This window comes from Salmo salar, chromosome 16 (genome assembly GCF_965601325.2).
Source record: "Salmo salar chromosome 16, fSalSal1, whole genome shotgun sequence".
Taxonomy (NCBI): domain Eukaryota; kingdom Metazoa; phylum Chordata; class Actinopteri; order Salmoniformes; family Salmonidae; genus Salmo; species Salmo salar.
Genome location: NC_138306.1, coordinates 33472539 through 33496253, shown reverse-complemented (window position 1 = coordinate 33496253; position 23715 = coordinate 33472539). Strand labels below are relative to the sequence as shown.

General features: G+C 45.0%; 1 protein-coding gene and 1 pseudogene across 1 annotated transcript in view; one reads left to right on the top strand and one right to left on the bottom strand.

Moving 5' to 3' along the window:
- LOC106573711 (CMP-N-acetylneuraminate-beta-galactosamide-alpha-2,3-sialyltransferase 2) overlaps nt 1-15439 on the top strand; it is a 48229-nt gene extending 32790 nt beyond the window's left edge. Inside the window, exons 2-7 of the mRNA XM_082962689.1 lie at nt 2159-4373; nt 6885-7078; nt 7563-7742; nt 9809-9854; nt 9994-10113; nt 10213-15439. Coding sequence (XP_082818815.1) covers nt 3960-4373; nt 6885-7078; nt 7563-7742; nt 9809-9854; nt 9994-10113; nt 10213-10386 — 1128 coding nt within the window. The 5' untranslated portion in view covers nt 2159-3959 and the 3' untranslated portion in view covers nt 10387-15439. The remainder of the gene's footprint in view (nt 1-2158; nt 4374-6884; nt 7079-7562; nt 7743-9808; nt 9855-9993; nt 10114-10212) is intronic.
- Nucleotides 15440-16986: 1547 nt separating this feature from the next.
- On the bottom strand, nt 16987-23156 carry LOC106573790 (alanine--tRNA ligase, cytoplasmic-like; annotated as a pseudogene).
- Nucleotides 23157-23715: the final 559 nt, after the last annotated feature.

Below are 23715 nucleotides of genomic sequence, written 5' to 3'. Positions count from 1 at the left end.
AGCAGTGAGTGGGTCCAGAGTCAAGCCCAGCCAATCTCATATGGCTATGCTTGTATTTAGAGCGTGTCCATCTCATCCGCCAATGTGTGCTTGTCTGTTGGCTTTTCCAGCTTTGAGATATTTAGATTGACGTCAGTGAATTTGATTAGAAAAGATCATCTCTGTGGTAAAGATGATCCATGCAGACACTGCAAGAGTGTAAGCCAGATTGTCACTAGGTAAACTCTCTCTCCAACATGATTATGCTTTTCTTCACATATTCAAATAGGGGATCAGGGCCGGCCCTAGCCCTTTTGAAGCCCTAAGTGAGATTTGGTTGGGGGGCACCTTGCATTCAAAACATTTGAGAATAATTAAAGTTTTAAAGTACATTTCCTGCAATTCTACCCATTTTGCCATGGGGTAGAGAGCCATTTTGTTCCGTTTTAAAGCTGTGCCTGCGAGCTGGGCCTGTAGGGGATCAGTGCCTGTGCTTGTTGCTGGTACTCTATGTTCCTGTCACAGTGAAGATAGATAGCGTATCTCTACAGGTTGCAATCACTTAAGTCTCAATCCTCTCTCCTGTATCTCCCTCCAACTCCCACACTCCTTCTTTCAATCTCTCGCCCTGACCATCCCACTTTCTTGCGCTTTTCCAATTTCCCTGTTTTCAAGGACACTTACGTGGGCTCTGCAGCTTCAAGGAACAAATGCAACGCTTACTGGTGAATATGTCATCTAAAAATGTTCTAATTGGTGAAAAATCAAGGCATTATCGACGCTTTAGCGGTACTCCCACACATATAATCTCAGTGCCCATCATTTAATCTGAAGCTGAGGCAGCATCCTTCAGCTGCCTGCCATATGACCACATGTTTAGCTATTATGCTATTGTATATTTTACTGATCTCTTCTTCCTAAGTATTTGTGTGTGCTGTATGCTATTGTTCTGTCTTTTTTTGGGATGGTTCCCAAGCTTTTTGGAAGCATTTTGGCAAGTCCAGGCTGGCCCATTTGTAAACTTTGAAATGTTTGTGGATCAACAGTCTTTCCTGTATGTAAGTCTTTCTATAAATCTGATTCAGTGAGAGTAACACGCATCTCTGCACAATCGCACAGAGGGAACAGTCCGGTATGTAGCCATGGAAACCGGAAGTCTTTTCTTTGGAGAAAGCAAGGACATTTTTCATTGGATGGCATAGTTAGAGTACAAACACTGATCCTACTGAACTAGAATGAGAGATTATATTTATATGACTGATCCATCCATTACCAATGACTCAAACATGTAATTAGCACAGGTGTTGCATCACAACCATCCATCTACGTAGGGCCTACCTACACTGTGGCCCGAGAGTTTAAGAGCTGCATTCAAATGTGGTTTTCAGCACAAACGTATTATGGGCCAGTCACTGTGTAACATTATTTGGTGATTGTCCCTTTCTTTCTACATGTCATGTCTGGTCTTTGTCGACCCAGTGCTTTGGCCCTGCTGCAGATACTCTGTCTCCTTTCATCTGTAAGCTCCGGTCCCCACAGAGGCCCAAAGATAGAAGCACATCCCCTGTTCTTCCCTCAGAGACTGGCCTGAGCGAGAGAGAGAGCGAGATGAGGTGTTTTGGGGGATAGACGAAGTCACAAAATGCATTTAGCAGTAGAGATGGAAAGTGTTTTTTGGCTGAGGCAGGGGAATAAGGGAGATGAAGAGGCTGCTATACTGAGATATAACAAACTCTAATTCTGTTCAATTAGATATGCTCCTAATGAATGGGGCTTTGTTTTGTTTTGGGTTGTTTGTGTTTGGGTATGTGGTAGCTGAACAGACTTGACAAGCACCAAACCACAAATGTAACGTCTGATAAGCATCATTATTCTGTGCTATTCTGGTAGGGTAAGTAGGTTCATCTTATTTTTCAAGAGGTTTGGGGTTTGTTTTGAATATAAAGTCCAAGGAAAGAGTAAAGGCCGAGAGGGGCTCAGACAAGGGGGCTTTCTTTACAGCAGACACAATAACTTGAACGACACAAAAGCTTTCAAATCAAACACTGTCATGAAGTCAAAAACCCAGGTAAATGTCAGTATCTCTATTGCCGGAAATGCCACGATGCCTGTGTGTTATAAATGCACAGTCTATTGATTCACACCCTCACTGATATTATCTCCTCTCTCTCCTCTCCAGCTGTCCACCACTTTCTGAACAGCGGTGTGTTGGTGTCTCAGGAGGACAGGGACCTGGAAACAAGCAGATAGGGAGCAGGAGCTACAGGGGCTACAGGGGCCACGGTGTCTATCTGCTCCTCAGTTCCCCTGTGAGGCTGTCTTTGTGTCAGGGATCAAGAGGTGGACACACACACAGACAAGGACTGTCTAACAGCAGGACTGCACCACTTTGCAGGGCACTGGAGGGACACTGGGCAGAAGGTTGGCATCTGGCTGGCAGAGAGAGGGAAGAGAGTGGTAATGTGGTGGGCAAGCGACTGCAGTGCCGAGATTACAGATTTGGAGATTAGGGAGAGCAGCAGGTCAGGGCACATCATCGTGACAAAGCCTGCACTTCCACCAACACTACACAGCAGAATTCAATTAAACCCTACAGCTACTGGCAGGCAGTGGCCCAGCCTCACATACACTCACACACAAATATACAAAGAATCTCCACTGCTGGACAGCTGCTGAGCTCCCCTTTCCTCTTGTCCTGTTTGATGTTCAGCACCAGATGGGATTTTTTTCTTCTGATTGATTTGTCTTTTTTTAATCCAGACACTCATAGCCTCAGTTCCTTTCAGGGCATTCATTGGTAAGCCCTTCTAAGGTCCTCATATCTACTTTTCTTAAGACTCTGTGGCAATCCTCTTTGTCATTACGGCCAGAATGCTTTGATTACTTTAGGAGGTTTTACAGTATTGCTTTTTCTCTGGCTGAAGAGCACAGGAATTCTGATGGTCGCGCAGACTTTTTGAGGCCAAACTGCTATGAATATTTGTGCCCATATTCTCTGGAGGGCTGGTAGATGCTCAGTCTGCCACACAGAGACACACACCACTCACAGTCTCAATGACAACTAGACTACAGGACACCTGGCCCTATGTTCTAGCAGAGGAGAACACAAGGTCCTGTGTAGCTCTGCTCTTTCTGCAAGTCTCAGAATCTCCAAAGTGGATCTTCTGACAGAAAAAATAAAGCTTGCGCGAGACAGGGGCAGAGAAGTGAGAAGAGAGAGGGGGAGACGTGTTATTTGTTCAGGTTGACTAGAGACTCGATGGCACTTCTTTCATGCCAGCCTGCCTGCAGTCGCCGCCGCCTTTTACCCTCCTTCTCCCGTCTAGCCCGCTAGAGCATACTAATCAGAAGACTGCTTCAGCACTTGACAGAGGACCTCCAAACACCAGGGTGGGCTACTTACAAGGACGGCTGAGATGACACTAATGACTCGCTACCTGACTTTTACCATGGATATCACTATAGGTGGATATGACTGCTAACACAGCGTGATAAGCTCTGACAGTTTCTCAGACTCTAGCAGTGTACAATTTGTGCAGAGTTCGTCAGAGTTTTGTATGTGCAGACACTGCTGGAGCTCCCATCCAGGACTGGAGCAGTGCAGGGAGTGGAGAGCCGGGCTGGTGGGTGATAGGTGTGAAGAGGGGAAGCTGTGTGCGGAGAGACGGAGAGAAGCAACAGACAGACTCTCTGACAAACTGTTTAGTGTGAGACACTGAGAGACTCGCTGTGGAGCAGCGGCTCTCCCTCTCTCTGTCTGTCGCGCTGGGAGAGTGTTCTCTCTGAGCCAGCGTGAGCCAGCCAGCACACTGAGTGGAGCTGAGGCCAGCAGGGTGGGGACGGTGGCAGGAAACGGCGCATGGAATTGGGGGGGCCGGGTGCCCTCCGTCACCCAGCACAGGGAGGGGCACTGGGGTTGGGGCTGGGTGTGGGGCAGCCCTGGAGGGGTGAAGGTCCAAAGGTCAGGGGAGCTGAGGCCCATGTTGACAGGCGGGACCAGCGTGGAGCGGGGTGGTCGGACGGCAGGGGCCAGGGTCGGCGGAGGGGGCATGCGGTGCTCATTGAGGGTGTGGGTTCTGCTGGGCTCCCTGGGCCTTGCCTTTCTCACCTCCCTCTTCTTCTCCATCTCTCTGAGGGGGGGCGTTGGCCTGCCCTACCTGGAGCCCCCCGGGTGGGAGAAGTCCAGCCGAGTCAAACTAGTGCCCAACTATTCTGGTGTCCACCAGCTGGGCCCACTGGAGAGCACCCAGCAGCAGAAGACATGTGCCTGTCCCCGCTGTGTGGGGGACCCTGGGGTGTCGGACTGGTTTGATGAGAACTACAACCCAGACATCTCCCCTGTGTGGACACGGGACAACATCCAGCTGCCTTCAGACGTCTACTACTGGTGGGTGGTAAGTGATCCAGCTGAACAGCTTCTATGTTTTACTCCATTTTACCCATCCTCTATCGTTCTTCTGGTCTCCCTGGAAAGAACGAGAGCAGCTCTGCCAATCATATTAAAGGAAGGCAAGCACATGATGTGTCTGTTAAAGAGGACATTGAGTAATGTCTGAAAACTGAAATGAACAAGTCAGACAGAGCTGTAGAGGTCCAGTGGAAAAATAACCCCGTAATTCTGTTTGAATCACAGACAGGAAAGCACGCCCAGGTAATTACGTAGCTAAAAGAGGTTGTTATTTTTAACAGACATGAACACTGAGGTAGAAGACGTGTGAGAGAAAGATGCTGACCTGTGAGAAGTAGCATTTAGAAATGTAAATTACTTTCTGTTTGGTCAGAAGTGTAACTTATTTAGTGTCACATCCTTGAGTTTCTGGCCTTGCTTTATGTATGCTGAACAAAAATATAAACGCAACATGTAAAGTGTTGGTCCCATTTTTCATCATGAGCTGAAATAAAAGAGCCCATACGCATTAAAAGCTTATTTCTCCAAAATGGGCACACATTTGTTTACATCCCTGTCAGTGAGCATTTCTCCTTTGCCAAGATAATCCATCCACCTGACAGGTGTGGCATATCAAGAAGCTGATTAAACATCACGATCATTACACAGGTGTACCTTGTGCTGGGGACAATAAAAGGCCACTCTAAAATGTGCAGTTTTGTCACACAACACAATGCCACAGATGTCTCAAGTTTTAAGGAAGCGTGCAATTGGCATGCTGACTGTAGGAATGTCCACCAGAGCTGTTGCCAGAGAATTGAATGTTCATTTCTCTACCATAAGTCCCTATGTAGATGGATGGTTGTGATGCAACACAGTTGTTTTAGAGAATTTGGCAGTACGTCCAACCGGCCTCACAACCGCAGCCCACGTGTAACTGGCCAGTGATGTGAAATCCATAGATGATGGCCCAATGAATTGATTTAAATTGACTGATTTCCTTATATGAACTGTAACTCAGTAAAGTTGTTGAAATTGTAGCATGTTGTGTTCATGTTTTTGTTCAGTATATATCCCACTCGATAATTAGGTGATTGCAAACAGAGGCAGACCAGCAATGAAGAGCATGTCATAGTTTCTCTACAATGGAGCCTGAGAGGAGCAGAGCAGGAGTGGAGCAGAGCAGTAAAGACACTGTTTGGCAGCAGCAGTGCCCACTGAACATCTGCCAAGAATTAGTGACCCTGCAGAAAGCCGGTGTGCTGTGCCAGGTGCCGGTATCGAGGAGGGGGAGGGAGCATTGGGGAGAGGTCATGCAGGGGAAACTTAGAATTGGGGAGGGGGTGGCACGGGGAGAAGCTGGAGAGAGAGAGACAGAGAGTGCTGTGTGAGAGGAGAGAGAGAGAGAGAGAGAGAGAGAGAGAGAGAGAGAGAGAGAGAGAGAGGTATGTGAGAGAGAGTGGTATGTGAGAGAGTGCTGTGTGAGAGGGAGAGAGTGCTGTGTGAGAGGGAGAGAGTGCTGTGTGAGAGGGAGAGAGTGCTGTGTGAGAGGGAGAGAGTGCTGTGTGAGAGGGAGAGAGTGCTGTGTGAGAGGGAGAGAGTGCTGTGTGAGAGGGAGAGAGAGAGTGCTGTGTGAGAGGGAGAGAGAGAGTGCTGTGTGAGAGGGAGAGAGAGTGCCGTGAGAGAGAGAGAGAGTGCCGTGAGAGAGAGAGAGAGAGAGTGCCGTGAGAGAGAGAGAGAGAGAGTGCCGTGAGAGAGAGAGAGAGAGTGCCATGAGAGAGAGAGAGAGAGAGAGAGTGCCGTGACCGAGCGAGCGAGAGAGAGTGCCGTGAGAGAGAGAGAGTGCCGTGTGAGAGAGAGTGCTGTGTGAGAGAGAGTGCTGTGTGAGAGAGAGTGCTGTGTGAGAGAGAGAGCTGTGTGAGAGAGCGAGTGAGAGCTGTGTGAGAGAGCGAGTGGGAGCTGTGTGAGAGAGAGTTCTGTGTGAGAGAGAGAGAGAGAGAGAGAGTGCTGTGTGAGAGAGAGAGCTGTGTGTGTGAGAGAGAGAGAGCTGTGTGTGTGAGAGAGAGCTGTGTGAGAGAGAGAGAGTGCTGTGTGTGAGAGAGAGAGAGTGCTGTGTGAGAGAGAGTGCTGTGTGAGAGAGCGAGTGAGAGCTGTGTGAGAGAGAGGTATTTAAAGGGGGTTCCAATAGCCTGATGGAACTGTTTTGTTTGGGGGTTGGGAGGTTTGCATGTGCTCCTATAGCAAAGACTTGAAAAACAGACTCTCGGTTTCACCTTCAATGTAAATGTTTTGGTCATCTCTCCCTCCATTTCCCCCTAAAACATCTGACCTCTTTTCACTTCCAGTTAAATATTTTGATTCCTCTTCTCTTTTCCATGAGTCACTAGGATACTAAAACCTACCCCTCTGCCCTCTTTTGACATCCTGTCGGAGGAATGAGAGAAAGTCTATGGTACTCTCCCAGTCCCCCTGACTGCTCTCCTGACTGTGTGGCCTCTCTGTCGCCTCCTGCCTGTAGATGCTGCAGCCTCAGTTCAAGCCCCACACCATCCAGCAGGTGCTGCTGCGACTGTTTCAGGTGATCCCTGGCCGCTCCCCCTATGGCTCCTGGGATCCCGCCCGCTGCCTGCGCTGTGCCGTGGTGGGGAACTCTGGCAACATGCGCGGGGCCGGTTACGGACCCACCATAGACAGCCACAACTACATCATGAGGTGAGGGAGGGAGGGAGGGAGGGAGGGAGGGAGGGAGGGAGGGAGGGAGGGAGTTTAGAACATAGGTTAGGTTAATCTGTTTAGTAGTTGAGGGGGTTTAGAACATAGGTTAGGTTAATCTGTTTAGTAGCTGAGGGGGTTTAGAACATAGGTTAGGTTAATCTGTTTAGTAGCTGAGGGGGTTTAGAACATAGGTTAGGTTAATCTGTTTAGTAGCTGAGGGGGTTTAGAACATAGGTTAGGTTAATCTGTTTAGTAGCTGAGGGGGTTTAGAACATAGGTTAGGTTAATCTGTTTAGTAACTAGTAAGTTATATTATGTGTTGTGCTATTATGCTACTGTAGGCTATTTACAGTTATTGTAGGGAGAGAGAGTTTTATTTAACTAGGCAAGTCTTGTCTAGATGTCTTGATATCCCTCTGTTTATGTGTTCGTCTATCATTGAAGCTGCTCCCATCATGGTCTGATTACCTGTGTCTGTCAGGATCAATCTGGCTCCCACGCTGGGCTATGAGGAGGACGCAGGCAGCCACACCACCCACCACTTCATGTACCCAGAGAGTGCCAAGAACCTGGCAGCCAATGTCAGCTTCGTCCTGGTGCCCTTCAAGACCCTGGACCTGCTGTGGATCACCAGCGCACTCTCCACTGGACAGATTCGCTTGTGAGAACAAAACTGCCAGCACACACACACAGTCCATTCAGTTCCGGTCCTTGCCGTTCTGCAGCCCTAAGCTAGACCAAAAAATGCTACCTAGACTTTAAAAAGTCCCAGTAAGCAAAATGACGTTGAAAAGACAACTAAAAGATTCAATTTAGGTTCTGAATGAATGGTGAAAGTATGGATTTTCCGTATGTTTAGAATACTTATTTTAACTTATTTTTCAGATGTTGAAATCAGGCTCATTTTTGGTTCTGAATGAAGGTTGAAAATACGTAATTTATAGACCTCTATGATTGGTTCAGATTTGGTCCGTACCGGATGTGGAAATCAGGGCCGGTCCGGACTGCACCAAAAAAAGATGTCCAAAAGGCGTCGGCATCAGTCCGTGCTTACTGAGGTGCACCCTACAGGGTTGCCTGAAATTACATTTTATGAATGCCCATCTATGTGATAAGCCTACTGTTTGTAAAATACCCCAAAAAGATGTCCAAAAGACGTTGGCTTGTGCTTAATGGGATGTAGCATACTGTGTTGCCCCACAATGGAATTGTATGAATGCCCATCCATGTGGTAGGCCCACCATTTATAAAACAGGCTGTTGAATTGGCTTTATTAGTCCTGATTCCTGTGACTAATCAATTAGTCTATTTAAGCTCTGAATATCAGCTACCCAACTTTATCAGAAGTTATCGTGAGCCTATTTGCAATGTGTTTATGTAACCGATGTGAAATGGCTAGTTAGAGGTGGTGCGCGCTAATAGCGTTTCAATCAGTGACGTCACTCGCTTTGAGACCGTGAAGTATTTGTTCCCCTTGCTCTGCAAGGGCCGCGGCTTTTGTGGCGTGTTGGGTAACAATGCTTCGTGGGTGTCAGTTGTTGATGTGTGCACAGGGTCCCTGGTTCGGGGCGAGGAGAGTGGACGGAAGCTATACTGTTACATATATACAGCGGGAAATGCAGAAGTATTCTCTTTTTCGCTATGATCAGGTTGTCAAAAATGTACCGATACAAACTTGAAACCACTGATCATGACGATGGTTGTGATTGTCCATTTTACTTTGCCCTGTTCTGTTTTTAGGATATGTTGTTTGTTAACATGACAGCACATTTTGTATTTGATTGAGCACCATTTGGGTTAGGCTATATTATTGGAGAAAACTGCATGATGTTAAAAAGTGTCCATCTCATTACATTGACATTTTATCTCCAGCCAGTAGCCTACAGAAAAATCCACACACTCTTTCTACCATATCCTATATCTGCTACATGATTTATGTTAGATAATTTTCTTGACAGAACGTTGGTGGAGCTCCGCAGCGATGCGTCTCTCCAACAGCACCTTGGAGAGGCGCGCAGGGATTGGACAAGCAAAATATTTTGCGCCCCTGCCTTTGACAAAGTGGGCACTGTTTATCCAGGGTGGAATCAACGCTCGTCTAAAAAGCCCTAATGCCCCTGGTTGAGAGAAATTGTCATTTATGGGGGGCAGAATTGTGTGAGGATTTATGTGTTGTTGTTGGAGTTGCGTCTTGGTCAGTTTAGTTCAGAAAGTGCTGCCTTCGTCAATCTGCAGCCTTAGGCAGACGCCTAATCCTGCCTAGTGAGCAGGCCGGCCCTGAGTCCATTTATATTGTTTAACATAAACACACCTTTTCGCACTAGCACATTTTGTTCAAAGTGAAATGCTGGCTTCACAATCACACCTTCACGAACACATTCTCACGCTGCGCTCTCTCTCTCTCTCTCTCTCTCTCTCTCGCTCTCTCTCTCTCTCTGTCTTTCTATCTCTCTGTCTTTCTATCTCTCTGTCTTTCTATCTCTCTGTCTTTCTCTCTCTCTCTCTCTCTCTCTCTCTCTCTCTCTCTCTCTCTCTCTCTCTCTCTCTCTCTCTCTCTCTCTCTGATCCCATTCCAGGTCAGAGCGCATCATCAACAGAGCACTCTCTCTGTGGAAAAAGGAACAACGTGCCATCTGTGAATCAGTCAATCATTTCACAGCAATTTACAAATTAAAGGATAAAAGTGTGCTAAGTCTCTTTCTCTCTCCCTTTATCTCTCTCTTTCAGTACCTACGCCCCTGTGAAGCAGTTTCTACGGGTGGACAAAGACAAGGTGCTAATCTATATTTATAATCTCTCCATCCAACCTTTGTCATGTATTTGTTCAATAGTGCAGAATTGTACATTTCTCTGGCTCCAATGTCATTGGTAAACCCAGCATGGTACACTGTGCTGCTATCTCATCTCCCCAGGTTCAGATCTTCAATCCAGCCTTCTTCAAGTACATCCATGACCGCTGGACCAGGCACCATGGCCGCTACCCTTCCACAGGCATGCTAGTTCTGTTCTTCGCTCTGCACGTGTGTGACGAGGTGAGGACCTCGCTAACACACTTTCACACAAACACACAATACAGACACGTCTCTCAGCCAGTCTCTCTGCCTGTTTTAAAACGTTATCTTATATTCCAGGTGAATGTGTTTGGCTTTGGCGCTGACAGTCGAGGCAACTGGCACCACTATTGGGAGCAGAACCGCTACTCTGGAGAGTTCCGGAAAACAGGGGTGCATGATGCAGATTATGAGGCCCTGGTCATTGACTCGCTGGTTAAGGCTGGCAAGATCACCATCTTCCCAGGAAAGTGACGAGGGCTGGAGGTGTGTTGGGCTGGACAGGTTTACAGGAACACCGGAACACCCATCACCACAAGGATTTTTTATGTTGTCATCTGCTTCTTTGTGCTTTGCATAGAGAGGGATCCAAAACAGTACATTATACAATGCCTGCTAATCATGTTCCCATTGTGCAGGATGGTAAGATGATGGTGGTTTTGGGTCGAACTACATGTGATTACACTCTGCCCCCAACAGGCCTACTACCTCTATAGAAACGACAGAACTATAGAGGGGGCAGATAAGTCTGGCCTAGCCACTGTATGGACCTGTGAACCAGTCCCATCCACGATCCCCCCTCTTGCTCAGCCATTGGGGGTTGAGTCATCACACGCCTTGGGGGTCTCAAGCCCAGAGACTCAGCCCCCTTCCACTCTGTCGCCCCCACCATAAATACCATGGCAACCAGTGACGGTCACTGAGCTATCCCTGCCATGTCCACACCCACCTGCAGAGCTGCTGCTAAAGCCCTCTCTCTAGCCACACCTGCATGGAGCTGGGAGTACTAGGTAGTTGACTAGGTAGTTGAAGTTTACATGCTTTCAAGCCCAGAGGCTACTTCAAAATAAGACTTCCTGTTATAATTACATGACTATCATGTTGAAGGTATGTACAGCCCACAGGGATTTGACCACATATACGCTATTAACCCTTTTATTTGTGTTAACCATTTTAAGTGACTAATCATCTTGCTGATTAGGTAAATTGGGGAGAGGCTTACACACGGTCAACAACACAAGCAGACACAAACACAAGCAGACACAAACACAAGCAGACGTACAGATAAGACTAAAACCACTCATTCACACATATACTGTACAGTGCCTTCAGAAAGTATTGCACCCTGAATTCAAAATGGATTAAAAAACAATATCACCAATCTACACACAGAGCCCATAATGACAAGGTGAAAACATGTTTTTAGATATTTTTTCAAATTAATTGTAAATGAAATATAGAAATATCTCATTTACATAAGTATTCACACCCCTGAGTCAATACATTTTAGAATCACCTTTTGCAGGGATTACAGCTGTGAGTCTTTCTGGGTAAATCTAAGTCTCACTCCAGTGTATATTTGGCCTTGTGTTTTAGGTTATTTGAAAATATATATTTAACCATTATTTAACTAGGCAAGTCGGTTAAGAACAAATTCCTACCCCGAACGACACTGGGCCAATTGTGTTCCGCCCTATGGGACTCCCAATCACCACCAGATGTGATACAGCCTGGATCTGAACCAGGGACTGTAGTGACACATCTTGCACTGAGATGCAGTGCCTTAGACCGCTGTGCCACTCACGCTGCCAGGTTATTGTCCTGCTAAAAGGTGAATTTGTCCCAGTGTCTTTTGGAAAGCAGACTGAACCAGTTTTTCCTATAGGATTTTGCCTGTGCTTAGTTCTATTCCGTTTCTTTTCATCCTAAAATCTCCCTAGTCCTTACTGATGACAAGCATTACCAATGACATGATGCAGCCACCACTATGCTTGAAAATATGTAGAGGTGCTCAGTGACGTGTTGTGTTGGATTTGCTCGAAACAGAATACTTTGTATTCAGGACAAAAAGTGAATTGCTTTGCCAAATGTTTTTCAGTGTTACTTCAGTGCCTTTTTGTAAACAGGGTGCATGTTTTGGAACATTCTTTACAGGATTCCCTTTCACTCTGTCATTTAGGTTCGTATTGTAGAGTAACTACAATGTTGTTGCTCCATCCTCAGTTTTCTCCTGTCACAGCCATTAAACTCTGTAACTGGCCTCATGGTGAGATCCCTGAGAGGTTTCCTTCCTCTCCGGAAACTGAGTTAGGAAGGACGCTTGTATCTTTGTAGTGGCTAGGTGTATTGATACATCATCCAAAGTATAATTAATAAGTTCACCACAAAGGGATATTCAATGCCTTTTTTGTTTTTCTTTTTTTTACCCATCTACCAATAGGTGCCCTTCTTTGCGAGGCATTGGAAAACCTCCCTGGTCTTTGTGGTTGAATCTTTTTTTAAATTCACTGCTCAGCTGAAGGACCTTACAGATACTTGTATGTGTGGGGTACAGAGATGAGGTAGTCATTCAAAAATCTTGTTAAGCAGTATTATTGCACACAGAGTGAGTCCATGTTGCTTGTTAGGCACATTTTAACTTCTGAACGTATTTTGGCTTGCCATAACAAAGGGGTTGTATACTTATTGACTCAAGACATTTCAGCTTTTTATTAATTTGTAAACATATCAGAAAACATCATTCCACTTTTATATTTTGGGGGTATTTATTGTGTGTAGGCCAGTGACAAAAAATTAAAATGTAATACATTTTCAATTCAGCCTTTAACACAACAAACTGTGGGAAAAGTCAAGGGGTGTGAATACTTTCTGAAGGTACATACACACTCTCCCACCCATACACGAGTTCACACAATGTTCTTGGTCAATTCAAGCTAATACCACTAAGAATAAAAGACTGAGTAAAAAGATCCCACTCTAAGATGGCCTGCCGCCTCCTGCTGCCTGTTAAGGGATACTGCATCACTCTGAAGCCCAGACATTATGCATGCATAGCACAAACTGAAGGCTGCCTCTTCTGTGTCTAATGATGACCACTTGATAGCTGAGAGTAATATGGCTTAACATAACTAAACCGACTGCAGGTAAAAAATGCCATTATAGTTTCAAATCAGATCGGTAGTTATAAACAGAGTTTAGGAACTCTGACAAAAATTCAGACATTAGTCCTGGCTGCAGTAGTTATTAGCCAAATGTGACATTCTGGCCCTCACCCCAGTGCTCCAACCAGTTTACAATGTGTGCTGTTGTGTAATCCTATCATGATGTCATGTTGTTATCTGACACCATGACATTGATCTGGGAAGGTCTCAGATCAGTGTAACTGACTCCATTACTATGTCTAATTTTTGTGTGGAATTTTAGTTGGTTTCAAGTAAGTGTCTCCACCTGACACACACGCCTACTTTAAGTATGTTGTGCTTAGGGCTGGCGCAATTAGCATATAACCGTGTAACTGCCGGTTATGGATGTAGACCATCATGAAACTAAAATAACCCTCATAACCGTTTTTACAAACATTGCGTGTGTGGAAAGAACAGCTGACTGAAGATGGGTCAGCCGGGTGACCGTGGTCATTTGGCTGACCAATAGCCGTCATCCAAAATTCCATGACCATCACAGCCATAGTTGTGCATGCATGTGTGTGTGAGAGAGAGAGAGCGAGAGCTGAAGAAAGAAATGTGATTCTCTTAGTTTTGTCGAAGTTTGATTTTCAGGAAGAGCCCTCTTAACAAAGACACATATCATTTATTTACAGCCATGTGACAACACACACGTCCATGCTTGCGTGCCTTTTCCCATTGTTGGACATACAGTACCTTTCCCATAGTGCACCATAAACCTCAGCTACAGTACAGTGCTATCTGAAGTTTTGGTAGTCATGCACATTCACACACCTACTATAAATACCTGCATGTGCTATTCAAATCTTACTGTTTGTTAGTCATGTCTCTTACACATGCACATTCTGAGGGATTCAAATGGCTTCTTTTCCCTGATTTAGACCACACACCGTACATTATACACACCCCTGGTCTCGGCCTGGCTGAGAGCTGTGCCTTCTGGACCCACACACATACGTTTCACTCTGCCTTTCTCTAGGAGCCACGTAGAAAGGCTTCCTTTACGTTACTTTTTACACAGAACACATTACCTTGACATGAACTCGATCTGTGACGACTAGTTTTGGGTGATATGACGATGGCTGAATTAATTTGCTGTGCTCAATCTGTGTTTTGCCATTGTCGGTGAGCTAACGTGTTCCAAGATGACAGCCAATGGCAATGTATCTAGCGCTTAAAACATCTCCACCATGTTTTACATGGAAAGTTTCTAAATATTCCCACCACTTTCTGGGTGGTGCTGTTCATGCCAGAAATAGAATGTGCAATACTTCACCAAAGAGAATCAAACATAATTGACATTGTTCTAATGACTTCTATATCTTTAATTCCATTACTCCCTATCACTTTTGGAACTGATAAATGTTTATCCAACAGTATATAAGGCCCATATGTAATGTATCAAATCAAATGTATTTATATAGCCCTTCTTACATCAGCTGATATCTCAAAGTGCTGTACAGAAACCCAGCCTAAAACCCCAAACAGCAAGCAATGCAGATGTAGAAGCACGGTGGCTAGGAAAAACTCCCTAGGAAGAAACCTAGAGAGGAACCAGGCTATGAGGGGTGGCCAGTCCTCTTCTGGCTGTGCCGGGTGGAGATTATAACAGCACATGGCCAAGATGTTCAAATGTTCATAAATGACCAGCATGGTCAAATAATAATAATCATAGTAGTTGTCGAGGGTGCAACAAGTCAGTAACACAAGAGTAAGTGTCAGTTGGCTTTTTCATAGCCGATCTTTGAGAGTATCTCTACCGCTCCTGCTGTCTCTAGAGAGTTGAAAACAGCAGGTCTGGGACAGGTAGCACTGTATCAATAAAGCTAGCCCACTGAAATTGAACGCCACATCCTAGCTCAACTTGCATCATTTTGTTTTCACATAGTAAGGATACAGTATTTCCCCTATTATGTTGTTCAATTGCAGTGCACCTTTTGGGAAATTGACTGTGTGAAAGGTGAGATCCCTTTCCACTCTGCTTTCCCTAAGTGTATCGTTGGATAATGGATTGTTTCTTTTTATGTATTTGAGTGTATTGGTTCTGGTTTGTAGCGTTACCTAAATGGTTACTTATGACACATACTGTATCCATTCTGTTGCATTGTTTTGGTGATCTGCATCTCCAGCTCTTCATTAGAGTTCTCTTGTGCACAAAAACAGTATTCACCGACAACAGTGTACATAGTGTTACTATCGTATTACTACTATTACCAATAGAATCCTCATTAGTATTATGACTATCATTGGGTCAGTCAGTACTCCATCTCTATTTTAAATCTCGATCTGTATGATGGACTGTTTTTATCATATGCTATTGTAAAATAAAAGCAAATTGAAACAAATGTGGCTTTGTGGATCTTTTCTTAAGTGGGGTAGTAGGAGCAGCGACAGCATCTGCCCTGTACTAAAGCTTGACATCTTTACCTAGCATCTGACTGACCAGTCAAACAGGTCATCTTACAGTACCATCGCCCATAAACTACAGGAGAAGAGAGATCTAACTACTAGTATTCGTGGAAAGAATGCAACAGAAATCAAGCATTACCAGTATTTTTATTCCACAACATGGAATGCATCAGACATGGACCAATCACAATGCATTCTTAGGAAGGGGCAATAAAATGCATTTCACAGATTTGACAATGTCATGTCATCCACTTATTTAATTAACAATGTCATGTCATCCACTTATTTAATTAACAATGACATGTCATCCACTTATTTAATTAACAATGACGTCATCCACTTATTTAATTAACAATGTTATGTCATCCACTTATTTAATTAACAATGTCATGTCATCCACTTATTTAATTAACAATGACATGTCATCCACTTATTTAATTAACAATGACGTCATCCACTTATTTAATTAACAATGTTATGTCATCCACTTATTTAATTAACAATGTCATGTCATCCACTTATTTAATTAACAATGTCATGTCATCCACTTATTTAATTAACAATGACGTCATCCACTTATTTAATTAACAATGACGTCATCCACTTATTTAATTAACAATGACGTCATCCACTTATTTAATTAACAATGTCATGTCATCCACTTATTTAATTAACAATGTCATGTCATCCACTTATTTAATTAACAATGACGTCATCCACTTATTTAATTAACAATGTCATGTCATCCACTTATTTAATTAACAATGACGTCATCCACTTATTTAATTAACAATGTTATGTCATCCACTTAATTAATTGACAATTATTTATTGGACACTACATATGAAAGAGATGTCGGACAACAAGACCGTTACAAAGCTAGCGGCACTGACAGAGGCTAAGGTTGCTTCTGTCCTTCATGGCTACTGTACTAGGTGTGAATCTACATTACAATCTCCCCACAGTCAGGGCAGGGAGGTGAGACACAAACACAATGGCATGGAGAGACCACTGGAATAGAGAGGAACAGGCAATGAACAGAAGCAGTTTACCATTGAGTATTTCCATCATTAGTTTAAAATGAATGGTTTAAGAGGATAGTTGTTGGGCTTTGACTACTAGAGGACAGATCAGGTAGAAGGCTGTCGGGTTAGCATCTCGCATACACCGATCACCATTCAGTTACCCAATCAAAGTGATTAGCCTCCTTTGAGCACACAGACCATTGAAGGAGCCATCAGAATTGTGCATCGGATTAAACCTTGATATCCTCCTTAAATTGCAGGTGCATCTCCGTTTCAGAGAGAGAGACAGAGGGCTCGTGCATCTTCTTCCCTTTCTAACCATTAGATGGGTGAATGTTCCTTTACAATTTCCTGTCTGGAATGTCCAGAGTCACAGATAACAGAGCTGGAACATTCCAGTGGGGGTGGTAATGGTTTTCCCTACAATTCTTCACCACACCCCAGTCTCCTCCTCCATATTAGTTTTCACCCAGTTTAAGGCGGGCAAATTGGTTGGCCATCTGTAGTGTCTTTTCTATACAGTGTGTGTTCCTGCCAGTGCCCTGGGCAGACATATCCTTGCCACCACCCTTGCCATCCATCAGAGGGCTAAGCTCCTGCACACACTCACTGGCCTTCAGACCTTGGTTGGCAACGTCCTGATAGAGGAGAGAGTCAACAGATAAGATACTGTCCCAACAAAATATGCAAGTTATTGCATTAAGCACAAATAAGGAGCTCATCTGTGAATTATAGTGTGCATGGATGCAAATACATTTGGCTCATTCAGAGCCTTGGACAGAGAGATGCAGACAAACACCAGGTTAGAATTACACTTATGGTTAGAATTGAGGGATCTCTGTGCTGTGTTGTGGTATTGGAGTTTTTGGGATGCAGTGGAAAGGAAAGGATACTATTGTTACCTTGGCAGAGACTCCATTTTCCATCTCCATGACTACCAGTGGCTGGTTAGGACTGCTGTCAATCATCCCCTTGGTCTTTTCAAGAACCTGGGGGAGGAGATCAACACTTATAGAATTGCCCTGCATACAATTTTCTGACATGTACTAATCCCTTCACCCGGTCATAAAACCTATATCAACCCCTCTTAGCCTAAACCTGGCCCTCCGCTCTCTCTCTCACCCTCTTCTGGACATCAGCCTTGTTGGAACGGTCTAGGTCATCCATGGTCTTCTTCAGTCCCTTCAAAGCTTCCCTCATCTCATCTTCCTCCCACTAGGAGATCACCGTGATGCCCAGAGACTGCAACAACACAGAACAGAGACTGAATAAGTTAACAGACAGACAGACAGACATACAGACAGACAGACAGACAGACAGACAGACAGACAGACAGACAGACAGACAGACAGACAGACAGACAGACAGACAGACAGACAGACAGACAGACAGACAGACAGACAGACAGACAGACAGACAGACAGACAGACAGACAGACAGACAGACAGACAGACAGACAGACAGACAGACAGACAGACAGTGCTGTAACAGCTCTCACCTCTGTCATGTCAGCGATTTCCTTCTGCACATCTTTATTGGGGGTGGTCTGAGCCTTCACTTTCTCCCCCTTAGCAGACAGAGACTATGTCAGAGCATCTGCTTTCCTCTGGGCCTGGACAGAGCAGCATGAGGCGGGGGTTCAAGTTAATGTTAGAGAACAAAACAGGCAGTTACTGTTGAGTAAATAGCTGCTATAAAAAGAGCTATATCTATATGGATCATCTGATTTTTTGTTAAATAACTGGTTGTAGTATAATGAAGTACATCAATTTCAAACCATCCAGCAACAGTTAGGAACCTTTCTGTCCACTCACGTTCTGTGCCTCTGCTCCTGTCACTGCAACGATAAGGCGGATTCCCTTGGGGATGGCCTCCTCTGACACGATGACAAAAGGTGCAGCATGGCCAGAGTTCCGCAAGTGCCTGAAGTTATACATGTAAGGAATACAAATGAATACCTTACACAGTAAATTCTCAAACAAAATCTTTGTATTTCTGATCATCAGATGTTATTATGCAAATAAATGTATTTGCTCCATTTCCAAGGGACTGGCCCTCTGAACTCAAGGTGCGCTTTGTACTCACGTTCCTCTGCAGAACTCAATGGAGGTGAAAGAGCCAGCAGCGCTGCTGGGGTCAGCCAGGAGGTCAGCCACGGGGATGCCGATGGTGTCACACCCTGATCTGTTTCACCTGTCTTTGTGCTCAACTACACCTCCCTCCAGGTGTCGCCCATCTTCCTCATTATACCCAGTGTATTTATACCTGTGTTCTCTATTAGTCTGTTGCCAGTTTGTTTTGTTTCGTCATGCCTACCAGCAGTTTTTCTGTGCTCCTGTCTTTCTCTTCCTGTTTTCTAGCTTTCCTGGTTTTGACCATTCTGCCTACCCTGACCCGGAGCCTGCCTGCCGTTCTGTACCTTCCTGACTCTGCTCTGGATTACTGACATCTGTTTGCCCTTGACATGTCGCTTGCCAGCCCCCCAATTTTTGTAATAAACTTTTGTTACTTTGAAACCGTCTGCATCTGGGTCTTCTCCTGAGCCTTGATAGATGGACACCACGTGCACAGGGTTAGGGTAGGTCTCAAACACAGCACGCAATTCCTGGACGGCTTTAGCTGCTGCCGGGGGGGCATCCATGACATAGACAGGCTGTAGAAAGACAGAGAAAGAGTGGATGTCGTGACTTGGTAATAAGTGCTTGAAAACATTATTTTCTCCTCCTCACAGAATGCAATGACAGGCGCCTTGGGGTGACATATTGTATAACAGTAAAAGGGAGATAGGCGGAATGTTAAGGTGCAATGGTGTTGTTTGTCAAAGAAGCAGCAAAACAGCCCAGGAATGTGTAAATAAAACAGTAGACAAAAGGCCTGAGATCAATAACACCAGAAACCAAAGATCTGTATAAATACAAACTTGATCAAACAGATAATAACATACCCCTACTCATACTTTCAGTGGCCTATGACCTCTCACCTTTGCGTCATGGATCATGGCGCAGGCAATCTCCTCTGTGTGTCGCACCACTCCTGTGCTCAGAGCACCCTTGACGGTGAAGTCAAAGTGCAGGCGGTCAAGAGCCACGCTGGTCAGCCTCTCCCAGGACCCCCCGCAGGGTAATGTTCAGGATGTGGGTGGCAGTGTGGTTACTCATGATGGGCCTATGACCAGCCTGGGAGAGAGGCGGTGGAGTTTGGACAATAGAGAGAGATGTAATGAATTTCTTTCAATACCAAGTCAGTTGAGAAAATATCTCAAAACTGAGTCATAAAATGTACTTTTGAGTGATGTCTAACCTCGTCCACGTGCAGGATGACGCAATCGCCCACCTTCAGAGTGCCATTAACCGTTCCTACAAGCAGCATGTATCCACCACGAACCTGAGTGTTCTTCACTGTGAACTCCATCCTCTGAGGAAGGGAGTAAAATGTGGTGTGATATGGACCTCTCCTCCCTGTGGCTTGTCCTTACATTGTTTCAACGGCTTGATATGCTTGTTACAATAACGGCTATAGTTTGATTGTCCTGTCCTTACGTCATCTCCAGAGTCGTCCTTCCTCAGCATGTAGCCCCCGTTAAAGCTCTGTCCTCCCTGCTCAGCATAGAATGAGGTATGGTCCAGCAGAACCCCACATTCCTGCCCTGTTGTTACCTCATCCACGAAGGCACGCTCCTTTCTCAGAACCAACACTGTTTCTACAGCCTGCTCAAACTGTGGGACAACCACAGAAACATATAAAGGGATTAAAAAACTGACACAAGCAAGAAACTGATTTGAATAAATATCAAGCAAACCATCTGAGTTGGTTAATGAAATTGAGTTGATTTTGTTTGTGTCTTACCATATTTGCCACTGTTGTCAGCACTGTAGCTGTACTTGGGTGAGTCATCAGTAGCAGCGATGCCCTTATTGCGTAGGTCCTCGATGACATAGATGTCCAGCATGACGTGGTCCTCATCCCCAGAGCCCTTCCCCTGGGACTTAACCAGAGCAGGCGGGACATGGAGGAGAAAGCCTTAGTCCAAATCCCCAATCTCAGTTCTTTTTCCATTGCAAAAAACCTGCAACTAACTTTACTCTAATGCTGGATCAGTCATTCATTATGCTGAAGCATCGTACTCATTCTTTAGATAGAAAGCCAACTTGCATGTTTAGCACTGATATCATATGGCTTTATTGAAGTGATTCTTCCCTGCTATGTGGAAAGGAGCTTTTCAGTATGAATTACCACTGCAATGTGATGGATCTGTAATGTACTGTAAATACTGATTTATCTAATCAGCAGAGCAAGGCACTTCTCACTTAATAGTGCAATACTGACTGAGAAATGCTGACAGAGAGGAAAGCATTCCTGTCTTTGTACATACGCAAAGCAGTACTCAAGACAGGCAAATGCAGAAATTCACATAAAATCCCATGCCAATCCAAGGCTCTATCCTTTCTACTGGTCACCATTTCTCCAACATCCACCATCATCCCCCTCTGTAACGTCCACCATCATCCCCCTCTCCTCAGCGATGAGGGCAGTGAGATCCATTGGGGAAACCGTATGTGTTATACAGCAACCAGGCAACCTGTGTCACCTACACAGGGAGAGAAAGAGGAGAGAAACGGGTTCAGAAACATTCTGTTTTGACAACAACTTAAATGTTTCTAATTGATCCCATATTCTAATGTGGCCCTTCAGTAGCAGGGATGGTCTTGCTGTCTCCCAGACTCTGGATCTTTCTGTCCAGGATCTTTCGCCCCCTGCTGAATGTCTTGAGGAACTGCTCCTCCTCCTCATTGACGATATCCTTCACCATGTCATAGTCCTTCTTCAGCTCAGGGTAGTCATCACCCTGGAGAGAGGGGACAGCAGAGGAAGACAGGTAAGGGGGATGACTAAGAGGGAGAGAGAGATATAGATAGTTAATAACATGAAGAGTAGGAGTGGGATGAGTTTCCATACTAGGGACTCTACCACCACATCAACTAAGGTGGCAAAGAAGCCTCTCTGAGCACCCAGCTTCTCGTGAGAGCAACACAACTGCACACAAACAGTGGGAGAGGGTTAACATGTGCACATTAACAGACTGATGTTCAGACAAGCATAGAACAAAGACAGCCAGACAGTTAAAAGGGCACCCTCTCCCTGTGTTGTCTAGCCTGCCCTCATCAGAGAGGGCGATGGTACAGTCAGCTAGGCCATTCAGAGCACAGAGAACACATGATTCAATAAATAATGACTGGCAGTGGTGCTTGCCTTCTGGATGGCCTGGAAGCAGGGGATGAACATGTCTGTGTCATAGTTGGAGATCTTGTTCTGCAGAACAGAGACAAGATGCTCCAGGCCCATGCCTGTATCAACACTTCATAGGCAGGGGATTCAGCTCTGTCTCAGACTCCCTGGTGAGGAGGGGGAAACAGGTTCAGTGACATCATAATCGGCCAAGTCGATTAATCGGTCGACCTCTACCTGAGAGACTTATCAACCAACACATAGTGTTACTAACCACATTAACAAGAGTAGAAAGGGGTCAGGATATTTGTATCATTCAGGTAGATTTGGATACATAATAGCCCTATTAGTTCTGACCAGAATGTCCTACTTGTGAAACTCACTCACCCAAGGTCTGTTTACACTACAGATCCGGCTCCAGCCCAGCTTATTCGTGACCCCCGAAGTAGGTGACATACAAGCACTCGATGGGAATCCCAAACTCCTTAGTCAGCAACTCCAGGGCCATGGTACAGGCAAGGTGCTGCAGGGAGAGGAGTCAGCAGGAAAGGAAATGAGAGAAAGCAATTCCCCTTTCTAACATGCATCCACATTTACATAGTGTTAATCGTTGACACACATCAACACCTTCCATCTTGAGAGACTTGTTAAATGTTGCTGCATCATAACAGGTAAGATGACAACACTATCTAACAGGCGGTTGGTTGGTCTGCCTGGTTTACCTTAAAGTAGTCTCCGAAGGACCAGGAGCCCATCATCTCAAAGAAGGTGTGGTGGTACACGTCCTTGCCCAAATCATCCAGGTCATTGTGCTTGCCCCCAGCGCAGATGCACTTCTGTGTGTTAGCTGCACGCTTGAGTCTGGCCATGGGGTGGGACGGGTCAATGGTGTTCAGGAAAACAGGTTAGAACTGGGAGTGGTTGGTGGGGGAAGAGAGAGGGTAGATAAGAAAGATTGAGAGATAACCATTGGGATGAGTACAAGTGGGACTTTCTTCAAATAGTCTAATAACAGTACAACTGAAAAAAAGCTTTGAATATGGACAAACTGATATCAGGAGAGTGGAACTGGTATCTAGCTACTAGAACACATCTGCTTTAGGGCAAGACACTCCCAGAGGGTATAATCCCACTGTGCTAAGACATAGTCACTAAGGTGAGAGGTCGTGATTAGCCAATAGGGCCACACTAACTATGGACCTGCAGATGGGAGGGAGGGGGTAGGGATAGTTGGATGGGCAGTGATATTATTGTAGCGTACCTGGTTCATGCCAGCATTGGCGAAGAGTAGTGTGAGGTCGTCCAAAGGTATGGTGGCGGACGAATGGACATACTGGTGTTCATGAAGATGGAAGTCAATGAACTTCTCACGGATCTGAGCAGCAGTCAGTGGAGAATACATTCTGAAAGGAATGATCCCACATGCACACACATAGGAAAACATTTTAGTAACAAACACATTAATTGCCAGTGAAGGAGAGGGTATGGGTAGGCAGTAGAGCTGGGACAATAAACAGAAAATGATTGACACCAAACATACCGATTCACTTATCGCAGGCATTTTTCTGATATTGTTCATTATGGTAAGTAGCCTATACTAGAGTAATATTACATTTTAAATCAAATCAGTTTGCAAATATGGGGTGGTTGTTAATGGGGCAACCATCTACAACCATCAACCATCTACAACCATCAACCATCTACAACCATCAAATGGCTACAACCATCAACCATCTACAACCATCAACCATCTACAACCATCAACCATCTACAACCATCACACTAGTAGTAGTGCTTTAAAGGATCATTTAAACAAAAAAAGCAGATTAATGTTATAAACTTATCGTATTTATAATTCAGGCAAATTATCGCGAAAGGATCTTTCTCCACATCGCCCAGTTCAAGTAGGCAGGTGTGAACACTGCACCTAATAAGCTTAAGTTCCAATTAAAATGTTATTG